Below are 18,876 nucleotides of genomic sequence, written 5' to 3' on the forward strand. Positions count from 1 at the left end.
AAGTAACAGCTGAAGACAACATCGGCAGTATCAGCGACAACACGAACTAAAACTACGACAACTGAGACAGAGGAAAGAGCTCGGACAACATCACCATCGGCATCATCAATAACAAAGACAACATCGGCATCATTAACAATACCCGCAACGACTTCAAAAACTACACGAGATGTAACAATATGGAAAATAACAGCACCAGTGCCAACACCAACAACATCGAAAACTGCAGCTATACCGTCAGCAGTATTAACATCGACTGAACCATTAACAGCGTTGCCAGGCGGCAACACGACCACAGCGACACCTACCTGTCCGTGTGTCTGTGGCGTTTCATCATACACTACGAACTAGACAAAGGAGGAACTGGTGCAATTGATAAAAGATTTGGCAAAGGAACTGACAGTGGAAAAAGAAAGAAACTAGTATTTCCAAGAGGAAACTCATCAGTGAGGGGGACGATAGAGAATCTGCAGAAACGATCGGATGTATAGGTGTTCTGGCTCTGTGTGTTCCGCTACTCGTTCGACTTGATCAACCTATGGTCATATGCTAAACAGAATGAACAGAGAAAAAAATTACAAATGTGGGAACAAAATACAATTTTCTACTTCAGTAAATGTGTTTTATATGTACCAGATTACAGTGAAATCGACAAGAAGATTCTGTATCGCTATAAGTGTATGTACACTAAGTTGCTATTCATGAACGAAATGACGGTCAAACAGTCTAATAAATACGGCCAGGTTTTGTTCAAAATCTGGTTATAGATGGCGAGAGTATCTTAGCCCAAACATCATCATTCAGAACTGACGCGCTGGGGCGTATCAAGATTGCTCCCTTTGTCTGCAGCCATAACATGGTTTTGCCTATGTGCAACTCTAATGAGACGTGCCAGTCAATCTAAGTATTTTTCTATGTGACATAACTCTATCAAATCTATCAAATGATTTGCGGTAACCATCAGATCATGAAAGCACTTTTTTTTTCTTAAGACGTAAATAATGTCATCAGTAGTGTAATAATAATACCTATATTGTGCGTAATAGTACTCTCCAAAATTTCTGCTTAGCAATATCAATGACACCGTTTCTAAAATATATCTGTTTGCCGGAGGGTTTAGCTGATTACGAAGTAAGATTAATTTCAATGCAATAGGATAAGTTTGAAAACAAATATCACAATATGCTTAAAATCATTCAAACTTATTGTAAATGTTGGTGTCTTTTTAATAAATTTCATCAACTAATTATGATATCATCGCTAATTCCTAATTATCTGTCTTGAAAGATTTTTGTTATCTTGTGAATAAATCACTGTAGTTAAAATTGTTGAAAACCTTTTAAATAGAAGTTTTCCATGTAAAATGCATGTTGTCAACCATTTAACAAAATTGTAGTTTTTAAAAATTTGAATTTTTGAAAAGTATAAATAAAAAAATGGAAAAAATATGGCTAACAGGAATTACGAAAGTGAAAATATATGTCAAATTTAAGGACCACAAGGCATATTATAAAAACTTTTGCATGTGGAAGTTACTCTACACCTTTAAAGGGAGATTACTACAAGTCGAAACAATCTTCGCAATCATGCAATGATACCCATTACCTTAAAACATCGTTCGACGCCTTAAGAATATATTTAGATGTTTAGATAGTTTTATATAACATTGTGATTTATGACTCGTTAGTTTTTGAAATAGTGACAGTTAATTTTTCATATATAAGTGTGCTGTGTATTGAAGATAAACTTATTATAAAAAAGCTTAACAAAACAGTATACTGTACCATACTGCCATGTTATCCACTTACGATATATCGGCGGTATTAAATATCTAAGGTGTTCTCGAACATATGCAGAGTACTGCTAAATGGGAGTAGTGCACATCATAACTTTTATAAAGTTACAAATTGACAACTGTTCACTACAGACCATTATTTATTGCTTAGTTAGTATTTCTGTTCAATCGTGTCAGAATAATGTCAAGGTATAAGGTAACCTTGAACATATATGATATCAAGACCAACTTTTTATCTAACATTTCTATATAAACTCATGTGAATTTCGCCGAATTGAATTTATCTGTATTTACATGACAATTATATCTTATGCGTTTGACGTATTTATATGCATATCAAAGTCAAGTGGTAAATAGGTAAACAAAGAATAACTTAATCTAGTGTATATAGTCTATATATCACTGAAGAAAGAGGCATGTCCATCAGGAGTGGGTTTTACAATATGAGTGTACATGTACTAAAAGATATTCATATCAGCTGTTAACGAAAAGGACATTTTGTACAGGGCCTAGAGAAAATAAAGCATTTGAGAAATACTGCGGCGCACTACGTTTTTTTTTCCAAAACCCGGCTCGTTCTTAAATGACCATAGCTTTTAATGGGTTGTAAAGCACACACAAACCAAACCATACACAAACTACGAAATGAAATATGAAACAGAGATTGTCTGATATACTTAAAAGAAATCAAGACGGGAGTGTTTAATAGGATTAATCTTTTCTGAATCTTTACCTTCTTTTTTTCATAGTACTGTTCTTTCAAATGTCTATCAAATCAAATTCTCCCATCAGTTCGATTATATTATCCATAGCTTAAGGATTATTCATTTATTTTTAATTTTGATCGTAGTCTTAATCAGGATTCAGACCATATTAAACTCACCACATACAATGTAATATTCATTGTTATTATCATTAAAAGCATCTATTTTTTGTTCGCAAAAGTGTGGCTTATCCATATTAGGACCATATGATTTTATTACTGACGTGTCCCTAAGGATACCTATTTGACCCCAGCCGTATCACAATATTCTGATAACGAGCAAATACTGTGTCGAGATTTTTATTTATAGTTTGTTTATCAAGTCTATCATACTAGTTGTGGTAACCATCAAATCAAATAAACATACTTTTGCTCGACACGTAGAGAAATTAATTAGTACTGTGATACACATGTCATTATACCCATATTGTGCGTCTCCTATCAATACCTCAGTTTTTTCACACGAATATAAGTTAGACCTCTTCGTGCTGTGTTGCACATAAGACCATCACCAGAGATTCAATTTATGTCTGTTTTGGGAACCACTTGCGTATTTGGCCGCCTGTCTAGTCTTTTTCTTTTATTTATTTCTCAATAGACCGTCTTCAGGTTTCCTTTTTTCTTCCTCTCTTTCTTTTTCCTGGTGGTGTCCATCTTATTGCTACCATAGGGATGGAATCTTGGTGCATCCTGGAGACATGTCCCATCCAACTCCTTCTCCTTTGCTTGGCATCTTTTGAAAGAGGAATGGTGGCTGTTATCTGATACAACTCCTCATTTGAGATGGTCTGTGGCAAGGAGATGCGCAAAATTCTGCGAAAGCATCGAGAAGTATCTGTTGTCTTCCATGATTCTGCACTATACAGAAGGACACCCGGTATGTTGCTTTTAATCATCCTTCATTTGGTGTTGGTTCACACGAACGTACGATATTACAAAATAGCCAGTGTTTGTTTGTTTAAAAAAGGCAATGCTATTTGCAGAGCATTAAAAAATAATATATCAGTTGACACACTTAAAAAACAGCAGAATCATTTAAAATGACATTAAGCATGTTGGTTGACCATACAAAAATATTTGCATAATGTTACAAAAGCGAGTGGATCTGTGCATTGGACATTTCATAAAATCTTTACTCATTGAGTGTGAAATAAGTATACGAAATAATATTAATATACAATTAGATAACTTTTTGAATATGCTAGATAAAAATTTAACGCACGATTTAACTAATTACTAATGAATAATTGAATACAATTTGTGCACATATGCTTACATGATATATGCAGACATATTTTCAGGACCATCCCTGGGGTAGCCCGCTGCATGTTTTCTGAAGAGGTAAATAACTTTCTGCAGGGGGTTTTCTACTTTTTCTTCTACCTTGGTGACGTTGAGGAAAACTAACCTCATCTGCTATCCCCGTTGCTCGTTGCAACACTCCGATTAAATCTGGTTATAGTATATTTCTCTCAATACCCTAGTTTACCTGTTCGGTAGTATCACCCCAGGGACAAGTCTTCATATCACCTTAGCTGTTGCGAGACCGTTAAACTCTATACAAGCAAACACACATTTTGAATGACATGAGATGTATTTTAATGATAATGAACGATAATTTATACATTGATATAATTACCAAATTCAATCACATCCGTACATATTCACATTTCAACATTGACGAGAAACATAGCACCTGAAAAACATGTTTTAGTTGGAAGGTGTCATTTTTTCATCGTTATAAAAACACAATCGCGATTTTGTATGTCAATTGTCAATTTTCGACACTTTTGATAAGGCAAATTTATCTGAAATCCGCGATTATCGCAAAACAGAAAAAGTAACATTTGAAATTGCTATTATGAACCACAATATCTTATAGTGAATAGAAACGTAAGAATCGGAAATTTCAGGAACAGTATAACTTTTCTATTGTTACAAGTTGAGTACATGGAGTAATGCAACCGTGACCTAAAACAACCAAACGACACTTATTGTGTAACTCTGACAATGTGCATGACAACCTATTCATTAACACGAACGGTCATAGTGTTAGCTTTCAATAATGGTTGTCAGTATTGTGTAACCGAGCAAAGGTAACTGACCGGTCGGCGGTGTTTCTACAGGAACTCCGGTTTTCCTCAACTAACAACCCCTGACACGACCTTAAATAGCCATTGTTAATGGGATGTAAATACAGAAACCAAACTATACATACATACGTTATAAAACATAAACTTGGGAAATATGACAGAAAATATAATCAAATCTGATTTTTTTAAACAAAGTGTTTATGGTGCAAGGAATATTTTCAGTAAATAACCAAATCTTTACATGTACATACAGGTGACCGTCGATCGATTGAATTTGTAGCTCTTGGGCTTGGCGGTGTAATACAAACATGTTTAAAGTCTAGTATACGTTCGTATGTTAGCTTCGATGAAATTGTGGCGAAGGATAATACTGATGTTTATGACATCTTTAACTCCTTACTAGCAAATTGGACTTTCATCAGATTTCTAGCAACCGGGATGTCGTGACTAACCTTGCAAACAGGCTTAAAGAGTCGAAGTTTCACCACATTGTCAATGATTTTATGAAATCTCGAAGACAGCTTCCAATGGGTTATCAAAAACTGATTTAGTTGAACCATGTTGTTATTTACCAAAATAAGGAGGGGATACAAATACAGAATAGTTTGAACATGGCGAACACACAATGGCTCCTCTAGAAAAGAACAGCTGTTACAGCTTCATTATGGCAAAGAAATATTGGTGACATAATCTTTGAAATGTGATGGTTATAGTACTCTCCAACATTCCTGTTTAGCTAAATTTTCATTCATGATACCATTTCAAAAATATACTGTTTGCCAGAGGGTAAAGCTATTCTCAACTATACGGTAGGAATATTTTCAAGGCAAAATTATTATTTTTAAAATGAATATCACAATATGCCTACTTCATAGCAATTTATTGTGGATGTTTGTGTCTTATTAAACCAGCTATGGTAGCATCGCTACTCCATGATGTTTTGCCTTATTGGTAAGTCAATATTGTTAGAAAATTCTTTAAGTCCCTTTCAATAGAAATATACCATGAAAAATTGGATGTTACCATGCATTTTACAAAATGTAGTTTTCAAAATGTGAATGTTTCAAAAATGAAATAGAAATAAAGAAAAAAAATGCAGGAGCTCATAACCTTGCCATTGCAAAGCCTACATACTATGGATGCTGACGTGAAAAAGAAACTTTTACATGGGAATTTGACTCTTAAGTCAGAAAAACTGTGATTTGTTTCATATTATTCACATATAAGGGATATTACTGCAATTAAAGTACACTCTCAGTGGCACTCTTCTTCGCGATTGTAACGGATGCGTGTTACCCTTTACCTTCAAATATCGTTCGGTGCTATTGGAATATATTTTAATGTTTAGATAGGTTTAGAACGTTGATTATTTTCGAAATAGTAACAGTACTGTTCTTACCAATTTGTCAATTTGGTTTGTCGATGCAGAAAGGTAAACAAACAATTATACTGCACCATACTGCTATGTTATCCGCTTACGACATATCAGCGAGTCCGACATATATTCGTGTTCTAGTTTTGTCTTTATCTAGGTGACATTTCTATATAGCCTCGTGCAGGTTTCGTCGAAATCACGTGGTGAATATTTTAACAAATCATGACTCGGTATCAATCAATCGGGTATAAAAGTTCTGTCCAAGTGTTGTCCACCACAGCAGAAAGAGGCGTCTTCATCAGGGGATGTGCATAGTGCAGAAAATTCCGACATCTGACATTTATTAGGAGACGTAAGTTACAAAAAAAAATGTATAATTTGAAATAATGTTTTTTTAACATATTCGTTTATGAAATTTTCACATGAAGCCAGTGATTGTACATAGTATATATTCAGAAATGGATATATATAGAAATCTCAGAAATGGAGTTTACAATTTTTATTAAATTGAATTGGAATGAATATCTTCAAAACATTTTACAGCAATAAATGCAAAAGTATTCCTGAAAACAATAAAAATTATATGTTTCACCAAATAGCCGTGAATTGAAATAAATCATTCTTAGAAATTGGAATTATTTTGTTTATCTAAAGAAAATATGAAAAGAAAATGATCTGCACCAATTATGTTGGTTTACTGATATGTATATTGTATATCAAGGAACTCATTATTTGTATTAAACTGCGATATAATGTAATAGATTTCCAGTTTTTCTGATGACTTCTTTAGAACTGCTTCACCTTAAGTTTTAGTATCACAGTTCCTGGAAGTCTTTGTATACAAAATATTAATTATTTATAATGCACAAATCATTAATATTCCTTTTAGTATATAAACTATATAAATAGTATGTCACTGAGAACCGACAAGCAAAACGAGGTGGGTTCACGAGCAGCTTTATGTAATTCACAAAATAACGCAATGTCTTAGCCTGTTAAGAAAAAGAGAACATTTGAGTTAGCACGTTGCTTTGAAGAGTGGGTACATCTGTGTACTTACCAGTAAATTAATTTAGAACACTTTGATTAAAAAAATGCAAAAGTGATTGTTCATTCTGAACGCAATCTTATTAAAATTACATATTCACATCTCGTGACATAGCAGTAAACGGGAGCGACGAGAAGATATAATTTTCATTAGATTGTTCTGTACGGCAACGACGACCGTCCTGACCATCAACTTGACCCAGTTGAGTTTCAGTTGAGGGCTTTCTAGAAAGTAATAATAAATAAATACATACACTGTGCAAACGCTCGACACTAAGTACAAATGTGAGGTATTGTTTTAGGTAGGACGCTCCAACAGCATAGCATTGTTAGGACGTAGAGACAAAACATAAAGATCCGAAATGCTGCAATGTTACCGCATATTTATTTAGTCGCTTTTATGTCCCCAGGCAGAAGACAAAAAGCAAATTCTCGATTCTTCTATTGATTCGCTTATTGGTTGCCTCTTGCAACATACCGTGGTGACAGCAGGTGTATATTTGCAATCAAAGACCGAGAGTTGTTAATGACAAATGTATATATTATGACGTAATAATTGAAAATTGTAACATATCCCAGTTCGAGAATTGTTATATCATTGTCCAAGGAAATATCATATGAATTGATATGCATGTTATCGAAATTCCTTGATGCTATAAATTTGTTTTTTTATAATGCGCCGCTTACCCTCTTGCTGACCATAATGTCAGTGAAACACAATATAATATTGATGACGTCAGTATTTTGAACTAGTAATCTTGCAACAAATCATAACCTTTTTTGGTTTAGTATACCAAAGGCTACTATCGTGCAAACACTGCAGATCAAAGAATATCCAACACCTTTGTGTCAATCATCTTATTCCGCCCTGCCTACGGAAATGTAAGTTAAAACACGTATCGGTTTTTTTTTCGATTTTTATGTAAATATGGGATCGGTTATTATTATTCTGATATATGTAGCAAGTAAGTTTGCTTATGATTTGCAAATCATATTTGTACACCACAATAGTATAACAATAAAAAATAATAATTCAAGGTTCTTATATACCGCTTTATCACAATCTAGTTAGTAGGTTGTCTCAAAGCGGTTCACCAATTATAATTCGTGGTTATAGGGACTCAACCAGCCAATATTTTTCTCAACTTCCTGGGTAGCATACAGCCAGTGTTGCAACTTAGGCGCTCATAGCTAGCATTCAACATTTCTAGCACTACCCAACCACGTACTCATTCACAGCTAAAAACTTGAAGTATCTTGTTCAAAGAAGCAATACAGTGCCGTGCCGTGACTCGAACCCGCAACCCTTCGATCACGAACCCGGCGTCCTTCCGCTAGACAACGTTGCTTCCATATTTATATTTGATAACTGTACAGGAAATTGTTAAGTTACAACTTTGTTCTTTGGTCACCTTATTCCACTACATACACTTCAAGTGCTCGTCAGTTATTACATTTACGATTACAAAACTATATACATGTACATAATGTAAAATTCATTTCCATTTCGTTTCAGGTCGTCATACGAACTTTGCGATTCAACGATGAAGAACAGAAGAGGTTCAGCGGAGCCTTTGATTAAATCACCGAATTCCGCCACGACCGTGGAAACGTAAGTTTAAACATACTTTGTTACATGTTCAAAAACGTTTTGTCAAATGGGGACAGAATACAGTTATATAACGTTATATAACCAATTTTAACGGTGGGGTTTGTTTATGGCCAACGCAATGACTTTTTTTATATCTTGCAACAATGTTGCCAGACTGCAAACAGTATTGAATATTTTGGTATCAGCTCCCTGGGGTCTGATTTAGCAAAATTGGAGCTCCTTGAAGTACTTTTGCTCAGAACATGAAATTATACTTACTCAAGAGCCTGAAAATCATTTTTTTAATCTAAAACTGATTTGTTTCTTTTATAATGCTGCTGCATTTAGGAATGCAAAACAAAATTATCTTTCAAAATAACAAAACTCTCTTACTGACAAAAGCATTCCCCCTGGGAAATGGAGGCGAAAAGCCAAATCTGTTATTAATTCAAACAAGAGGCCCAGAGGGCCTGTATCGCTCACTTGAATATGTTTAAAATTATTGGTATGTAAAGATATAGCACTCCATGGTAGTACATATAAAATTTCAGAAAGATCCATCCAGTACTTGAGATAAAGCGAGAACAAACTTCAAACAGAGCCCCACCCCTATGCCCCTAGGGGGGGGGGCATACTCACCAATTATAAAAAATTGAGACCCCTTAATTAATCCCGATGGTCGAAGAAGGATTTAAAAGGTGTTACCTCTATTTCTCCTATTGGGCCCAACCCTTCTGCCCTCTGGGAGACCACACGAATCGTTTATACAAAATTGAGTCCCCTTGGCCTAATGATACTCCAGACCAAATTTAGTCAAAATCTACTTGGCCGTTCAGGACTAGTAGCGTTTTAAAGGAAAAGTTGACGGACGGACGGACGACGGACGATGGACGGACGACGGGCGATGGACGGACGACGAACGCTGCGGTATGGCATGAGCTCACCATGGTCCTTCGGACCAGGTGAGCTAAAAATGAAAATGATACTGATTATCCTTTGGAAATTAATGGCGAATTGAAAGTACATCCTTTGTATAAGTCTGAATCATCACATCTATTTTCTACAACTGATAAAGCTAATGAAGACGTCCCATCTAATATTCTTCCTTTCCCCCCATCAACTATCAAATATTATGATTACTGAGCAAGACGCATAAGACCAGCTCCATCTCATTAATGTAAAGAAGCCCCCAGGCCAGGAGTCAATTCACCCTAAATTTGTCAAAGGTGTGTCTGAATCACTTGTTCAGCCTTTAGATATTCTTTTAAATAAATCTCTGGAATCTGGCTATTTACCTAAAATCGGGGAAAATGCAAATGTTACTGCTATTTTTAAGGGCTTTAATGTAAGGAGTGATACATCTAATTACAGACCTATTTCTATCACACCATTATTTAGTAAAATGCTTCAATTATCTCTCAACGAATAATATAATTTCTAAAAATCAATCTAGATTTCTCCCCAAAGACTCTTCAGTGAACCAGCTATTAACAAAAGAAAGCAATTTTTTTTCTTAAGAGGTAAATTATTTCATCATTACTGTAATAATAATACCTACATTGTGCGTAATAGGACTCTCGAAAATTTCTGTTTAGCAATATTGATTACACCGTTTCGAGGGTTTAGCTGATAACGAAGTAGGATTAATTTCAATGCAATATGCTTAAAATCATTAAAACTTATTGTAAATGTTGGTGTTTTTTTAATAAATTTCATCAACTAATTATGATATTATCGCTAGTTCCGAATTATCTCTCCTGATAAGGAGAAGTATTCCATGAAAAATGAATGTTGTCATTCATTTAACAAAATTGTGGTTTTCAAAATTTGAATGTTTTTGAAATAGAGACCATGTAAATGTGTTGTTTATTGAAGATAAACTTATTATAAAAAAAGCTTAACAAAACAGTATACTGCACCATACTGCTGTTCGAAAATGTATGGTTTATCCATATTGGGACCACATCATGTTATTGTTGACGTGTCCCTAAAGATACCTGTTTGACCCCAGTCGTAACACAGCATTCTGATAACGAGCAAATACTGTGTACGAACACGACATTTTAACATAACACTCAAATATAACATGGCACACTCAAACAATTGAAACAGGTGAATCAGTGTGAATAATGGAAGGACGTTTGTCGACTAATAAAATAAATTATTGAACAAATGGAGCATAAACTGAGGGAAAATGTACAGAAAATACGATCATCTTTGATTTCGTTTAGCACTGTTTATGGTGCTATGAACAGTGTACAAAGTTAAGGAATGAAATGGACATTTTTAATGAGATTGTAAGATGATTGATTTTCATATACAAATATACGTTTTTCAAATATGTGCACGGAGTACTGTTCTCCGTGTGTTTGTGTTGTATCGTTAACGCCCCCAAAATAGTGTTGACAGGTTGTGCCAAAATGTACACTTGGAACAAAGTGGTCTGTACACCTGTCCTCATGTTCCAGATCGAAAATCAGGTGTCCTGGGTAGTCACAGAATATGCTACCATATGAACCTAATGAGATATCACTTTCAACTAATTTGAACTGTTGTAGTTGCTGAGACAAAGTTTGATATCTTATAATAAACAAATGCCTGCTAGATTCGTGCAAAAACTCGTTACTCAGATACTTGCGGAAATTGTAAGACATTTGAGAAAAAAGTCATTGTAATCAGCTCTTTAAACCAGTGTCAATTATTTGAGCAAAAATATGGCAAATTTTCCTCAAAAAGCTTCCGTACAGATGTGATTTCAAATGCATTTAGAAGTGGTTTTGTCACAGGGCCATTAATGTAAACAAACATTTTCACAATTTTTATCCCGGCTTGCGTAATGTACACTGCAAACGATCATGACATTTAGCTTTGATATTCTTCAGAAAGCGTTCAAATATATCAGAGTAAACGACTGATGCGGCGCCATGGCATAACAATGCTACTTAAAACATTAACTATTTGATAATAAACTAGCTAAAGAATTATTGCTTTATCAGAAACGGACAGAGAAACGACATGACTCAAATGATTTATTTTTATAGAGATATATAGCCTTGCAGAGTGTCAAAGATCCATGCCAGTGTTAGTTGGGGGGAAAGTCCGCTGCTTTTTGTTAGCTTGATTTTAAAACGTAAGTTTTTATATGTCAAAGATTAGCACTTGGCGTTTCAATTGAAGTTCATTCTTGTTTGATAATATACACGAATAACCTAATCTTATTTTATGTCTAAATAACCTTAAGATGTCACTTACTTCAGATTTCGCCGAAGTGATTTTATTTGCGTTGCATCTGCTCATATGATATGAAATCTAGTCTAATATCAAAGTGCACAAAATCAGTGTTACATTTTGTCAACTGTACGTTTTAACGATGAGAAAACCATTACTTGGTCAATTCGATAACATTCACCATATTCTTACCTATATCGATAAAAGTTCGGATTTTGTCATGCTTACCAGGATGACACGAATCAATTTGATTGGTCAGCAGGGGTTTTGATTAATTATAAGTACTTTGATAGCAAGCAGCTTTCTAAACAGTGTCGTCTTCCACAGCAGAACGCAAAGTGTTTAAGCATCAGACCTAAGTTGCAGGAAACGTAAGTTTAGGCGCATGTTTTAAAATTTAAAATGATGTGTTGTTAAAATACCATCAAGTTCAATAATGAAACTTACAAAGGTAACAATTAATTGGATGTATTAGCTAATCATTAATGTAGGAGGTTATGTAAAGTTGTTAGTCGACAACTTCTAGATTTGTTCTAAAACAAATGCAGAATATAAATGCACTATCCTACGTGAATGTTTTAGCACATCTTATGTGTGACATCTTAATTATCTTTTTTTCTATTTTCTTTTTGAACCTATGCAACAAATTCTCGGCAGTTTATTCTCGTTTTAGTTCATCAGTCGGCCATCACTTTCCAACACCGACGAACAATTTGGAGTTAGAAATATCAGTACAACAGTCTGATTCTGCCGTGCCTGATGATAAGTAAGTCAAAACGCACATTCTTGTGATTTAAAACACATCGACTAATTCATTTATGAATGTGAAACAGGTAACAAGTGCTTGTATGTATGAGCTAATTTGCAATAAGAAATATCATTACTTATCATGACCAGATAAAGAAATGAATTCAAAATATGGTGATTGCTTTGAGTAGTGAATTATTAGCCTCACATCATCCTTATCTGAGGATAAACTGTTAAAAATATTTTGTTTTCGTCAATATGTACAAGGATGTTTTAGGATATTACGAATAATAACGTGACAAATGTTGGTAAGGCTCATTTAATTATACCCTTTCCTGGTAACAAACCTACACACATAAAATATACAAAAACAAAATAGACTGAAGCCAAACAACATATCACATTTACCTCCGATAAAAGAAGTTTTAAATAACATAATAATAACTGAATAATTATATTTCCACTTGATTTAAAATGTTCCCTGTTAAGACGGGTTTACAGCTTAAAAGTATGTACAACATATATCATAAGGTTAACTCTCATTTGTCATGGCAACGGGTTGTGCAACACCATGTGACGAAAATGTTAAATGCTGAACATAAATGTTAATAACATTATGCTATGACATAATTTTTACAAGCATTGACATATCGCCGAGTAAAAAATTATCATACAAATGTAGCTCAGCTGATTAGAGTGGCAGTGAAAATATCTGAAGTCCGGGGTTCCAATCCTAGTATAGCCACGTTATTTTCTTTTCCGCTTAAAACACTGCTGTTGATGATGTTTGGTTTATTTCGTCAGTATTGTAGTTTCTATGAAAGTCCCGCAAAGTGTGGTTTTCAGAAATGATTTATCAAAGCTATAGTCATTTCGGAAAACACAGTTTCACCTGCCTTCATGTAGTTAAAGTTTGGGCAGGAATCCTATTATTAGTATTACATGCTTAACGTTCCATCAACACAGGATAGGTCATAAGAACAGAGAAATGGTCGACAAAAACAAATGCAAAAAATAAATGTCAATTTGAATATTGAAGATGGTTATTGTGACCCATATTTTATTAAAAAGACCAACAGCTTTCAGGTAGCCTAAAATTGTAGAGACAGCTATTTTCCGAAAAGATATTTAACACATGTAATGTTGTCATAGAAATGTTATTGAGTTGACACACAATCTAATAACAAGTGTTTTGCTGTAAATGGTTCCTGACACGCTATGTATTGAGGCTGGTCTTTACGTTTCAATAAATAAATAAGGGTAATGTATGAATGACCTATAATCCTGCATATAAACCAAAAGGATGGGGCTGTTATTGTAGGTTGTATAAACAAATGTGTATAGAAGGGCAATGAGAAGTAGGAATCATAGAATACAATCTTTAGATTATGAGATAAGTCATTCAAACGTGACGGTGATATTAGTGTCGTACAAATCTCCGATATTGTATTTGTTTAAACGTATGAATTAACAGATAACAGCAAAAGGATTCGACATAAGCAACGAGAAAATTACAAATGCCCTTTACTTACAATGTGATTGAAGATTTATATCGCAAGATGGCTTAACATGAATATATATAATTAAATTGAATGACATAGCGGGAGAACCAAGGGTAAACATTTACTAACTGAAAACAATTGTTAACTTAATATATGTACATCCATATGTTTAAACAAATACACACACACATGCATACACACACCACTACACGCACACACACATTCACGCACAAATACATCATCATTTAACAAGTGTTATCTTTTTTTTCTATTTTCTTTTTGAACCTATGCAACAAATTCTCGGCAGTTTATTCTCGTTTTAGTTCATCAGTCGGCCATCACTTTCAAACACCGACGAACAATTTGGAGTTGGAAACATCAGTACAACAGTCTGATTCTGCCGTGCCTGATGATAAGTAAGTCAAAACGCACATTCTTGTGATTTAAAACACATCGACTAATTCATTTATGAATGTGAAACAGGTAACAAGTGCTTGTATGTATGAGCTAATTTGCAATAAGAAATATCATTACTTATCATGACCAGATAAAGAAATGAATTCAAAATATGGTGATTGCTTTGAGTAGTGAATTATTAGCCTCACATCATCCTTATCTGAGGATAAACTGTTAAAAATATTTTGTTTTCGTCAATATGTACAAGGATGTTTTAGGATATTACGAATAATAACGTGACAAATGTTGGTAAGGCTCATTTAATTATACCCTTTCCTGGTAACAAACCTACACACATAAAATATACAAAAACAAAATAGACTGAAGCCAAACAACATATCACATTTACCTCCGATAAAAGAAGTTTTAAATAACATAATAATAACTGAATAATTATATTTCCACTTGATTTAAAATGTTCCCTGTTAAGACGGGTTTACAGCTTAAAAGTATGTACAACATATATCATAAGGTTAACTCTCATTTCTCATGGCTACGGGTTGTGCAACACCATGTGACGAAAATGTTAAATGCTGAACATAAATGTTAATAACATTATGCTATGACATAATTTTTACAAGCAATGACATATCGCCGAGTAAAAAATTATCATACAAATGTAGCTCAGCTGATTAGAGTGGCAGTGAAAATATCTGAAGTCCGGGGTTCCAATCCTAGTATAGCCACGTTATTTTCTTTTCCGCTTAAAACACTGCTGTTGATGATGTTTGGTTTATTTCGTCAGTATTGTAGTTTCTATGAAAGTCCCGCAAAGTGTGGTTTTCAGAAATGATTTATCAAAGCTATAGTCATTTCGGAAAACACAGTTTCACCTGCCTTCATGTAGTTAAAGTTTGGGCAGGAATCCTATTATTAGTATTACATGCTTAACGTCCCATCAACACAGGATAGGTCATAAGAACAGAGAAATGGTCGACAAAAACAAATGCAAAAAACAAATGTCAATTTGAATATTGAAGATGGTTATTATGACCCATATTTTATTAAAAAGACCAACAGCTTTCAGGTAGCCTAAAATTGTAGAGACAGCTATTTTCCGAAAAGATATTTAACACATGTAATGTTGTCATAGAAATGTTATTGAGTTGACACACAATCTCATAACAAGTGTTTTGCTGTGAATGGTTCCTGACACGCTATGTATTGAGGCTGGTCTTTACGTTTCAATAAATAAATAAGGGTAATGTATGAATGACCTATAATCCTGCATATAAACCAAAAGGATGGGGCTGTCATTGTAGGTTGTATAAACAAATGTGTATAGAAGGGCAAAGGGAAGTAGGAATCATAGAATAAAATCTTTAGATTATGAGATAAGTCAATCAAACGTGACGGTGATATTAGTGTCGTACAAATCTCCGATATTGTATTTGTTTAAACGTATGAATTAACATAATGGATTCGACATAAGCAACGAGAAAATTACAAATGCCCTTTACTTACAATATGATTGAAGATTTATATCGCAAGATGGCTTAATATGAATATATATAATTAAATTGAATGACATAGGGGGAGAACCAAGGGTATAAACATTTACTAACTGAAAACAATTGTTAACTTAATATTTGTACATCCATATGTTTAAACAAATGCACACACACATGCATACACACACCACTATACGCACACACACATTCACGCACATATACATCATCATTTAACAAGTGTTATCTAAGACCATGTGATAAGTTCTTTCTAGCACCGACATCATTTGTAATAATCGTATATACTCATCAACGTAAGGTTAGGTTCCAGCTAATGTTAAATTTCCCATAGAAACCACCCACATCTGGATTTCTTTCAAACTTTGCATGTATGTAGTACTATAAATGGCAATACAAAATATACACTTGAATTATTCATTTTTTATATCGCAAAAGGCCCACATGTTCAGTCAACTGATCATATGTCAAAACATACGTCAATGACATGTTTTTGTACCACCTTTTTCATAAGTTCTTATTTTGTTACCTTCCAGATCCATTATTCATTATTTTTTTTATCAAATTTGTATTGTTATATTGGTATGATTTTTAACATTTTCAAAACCAGGCTGTCGCCAAAAATATAAAAATTTGGTATGGTATAAGTTTTGTCCACCATTTTGATTTACTTAAAAATTAGCTTCAACATGTGTTCTATCACCAGGTAAAATTTGAGAAGAATTGAAATCAGGGAAACTCTATATTGCAGAAATAGCATGAACAATATGTTTTTTCTTTATTTTTATAAAATCTTAATATTTGTTGTGTTTTTCCAGCATTTGAATAATACTTGAATGATATTTGATTGCAAAGATTGTTCTCATAGAGCACGAGAAAAATCAAGCCGTCACATCAACAAGTTCAACATAACAATGTAATAACCCTCAGTAAGCCAATGTGTCTTTATTTTGCAAGTCAATATCCAAATGTGTTATCAATAGTTGTTTAATTGGGATTAAAATAATAACTATGTTGGTCTTGTTTGAACAACATGTAAATATTTTAAGTAATTACACATATGAGTAAACCCTGGTGTCATTCCTCATTGTGCCTGCACATGTATTTTTCGAATGAATGAAGGCTAAAAAAGGGCACCCTTGCCAATGTCTACACTCTATATTTAATATGTTTAATAAGGCTGGTACTAAATTATTGAACACTTGAATATTGAAATACCATATACCTTAGGCATAGCTGACAACATAATTTAAAAATAATTAACCATACAAAGAGTATACATGTAGCATAATTTATAAGCAATGCAAACTGGTGGACTGACACTATAAAGCATAAAACGAGGAAGGTGATGTTATGTCAAGTGCTCATTTAGCTCATTTTGGACTCCAGTTTTGACAAAGAACCCAGTACTGGCATCACGGTACATATTTTATATCAAAATAATCAACTACGCCTGAGCAGCAGCATTATAACGGAAAAATCAGCTTCAGATTAAAATAGTAATTTTCAGGCTCTTGAGTAAGTATAATTTCATGTTTTAAGCAGAAGTACTTAAATGAACTCCAATTTGGCCAAATCAGACCCTAGGGAACTGAGATTATCATTTTTGATACTGTCTACGTTGTTGCAAAATATGGAAAAACAAATCGCTGCGTTGGCCGACTATATGGGAATTTTAGCATTGGAGTGGGCCCCACCTTTGTCATATCAAAATCTTGGTTTTTCAATTCATCTTACTAGTTTGACTGTTTTAAGTGAAATTATTCCCTGCATTAATGTATGAAAAGGCTCCATACCTTGTGTCTTCACACTCCGAAAATGTAAAGTTATGATATTCTTGAAGAACCCAGAACTTTACTTCTCCTTATAGTATTGGTTAAACTTCGTCATAATGTTGTTATCTAGACGTAGGTTATTGCCTGCAGATGGCCACAAGGCTTAAAAACTTAAGTGATAAAAATGGTTTGTTGATTTTGTCGTCTATACATTAAATAGATGCAAACAATATTCACAAAATATACTTGTGCAGGCGTGCGCAAATAAAAAAAAACGAAGACGCTTAGTCTCAAAAGAAAGATATGGACATCATAAAGTCAAACATACGAGTTAGTTATCTCGCAAATAAGAGTTGAAAAATCTTGAAACGATTAACTTCTACTGAAGAAAAAAAAATCTTTCGGATAAGGCGTTTGGACTCTATTTGAACATAAAGAAATAATGTCATAATTGTCATTGTTTTGGTTACGGTGATACTCATGTTTTGTGTACAGCGAGTAGTGTTTAATGATAATGCGACAAATTGATAAATGCAATTTTCAGACTTCTTTGTCATACCTTCCGATAAGGGCGTTGAGTTCGTGTAATCTGCACGTGTTGAATATGTGTTATATGACTGTCGAATCGACGATTATGCGCTACATGCAATAAAAATATTGGAATGCGATATTTGGTGATGTTTGGTCCATTTTAGACGGTTTCGGATTAGAAAATGTGACAATGTCGTTTTTCTGTTTTCTGTATTTTTATTAAAAGCTTTATACTTCGGGTTATTTTGTAGGTTTCTTTATGGGATATACTAACACGTAGATCAAATTAACTTGGTATGGAAAAAATAGACAATTTCGAAACTACTCATAAAAAATGGCATATATCGCACATCTGGTATTAATCTCACACCAGTCTCTTTAAAATTGACCTATGTCGAATAAAATTTGGTTCAAAACAACAAGCCAAACATCAACACCCTGTGGGTTTTTTGTTATTAAGAAAAATTTGTTTTAAAGATTATTTTACACATTTGACCCCTGTTTATT

General features: G+C 33.9%; 1 protein-coding gene across 1 annotated transcript in view; it reads right to left on the reverse strand.

The window, feature by feature from the left end:
- Positions 1 to 3,149: 3,149 nt before the first annotated feature.
- The window catches only part of LOC110461304, a 31,596-nt gene continuing 15,869 nt past the window's right edge, over positions 3,150 to 18,876 (reverse strand). Inside the window, exon 2 of the mRNA XM_021514728.1 lies at positions 3,150 to 3,291. Within this exon, the coding sequence (XP_021370403.1) occupies positions 3,150 to 3,291 (142 nt within the window). The remainder of the gene's footprint in view (positions 3,292 to 18,876) is intronic.

Source organism: Mizuhopecten yessoensis, unplaced genomic scaffold, assembly GCF_002113885.1.
Source record: "Mizuhopecten yessoensis strain PY_sf001 unplaced genomic scaffold, ASM211388v2 scaffold10603, whole genome shotgun sequence".
In the NCBI taxonomy this organism is placed as follows: Eukaryota; Metazoa; Mollusca; class Bivalvia; order Pectinida; family Pectinidae; genus Mizuhopecten; species Mizuhopecten yessoensis.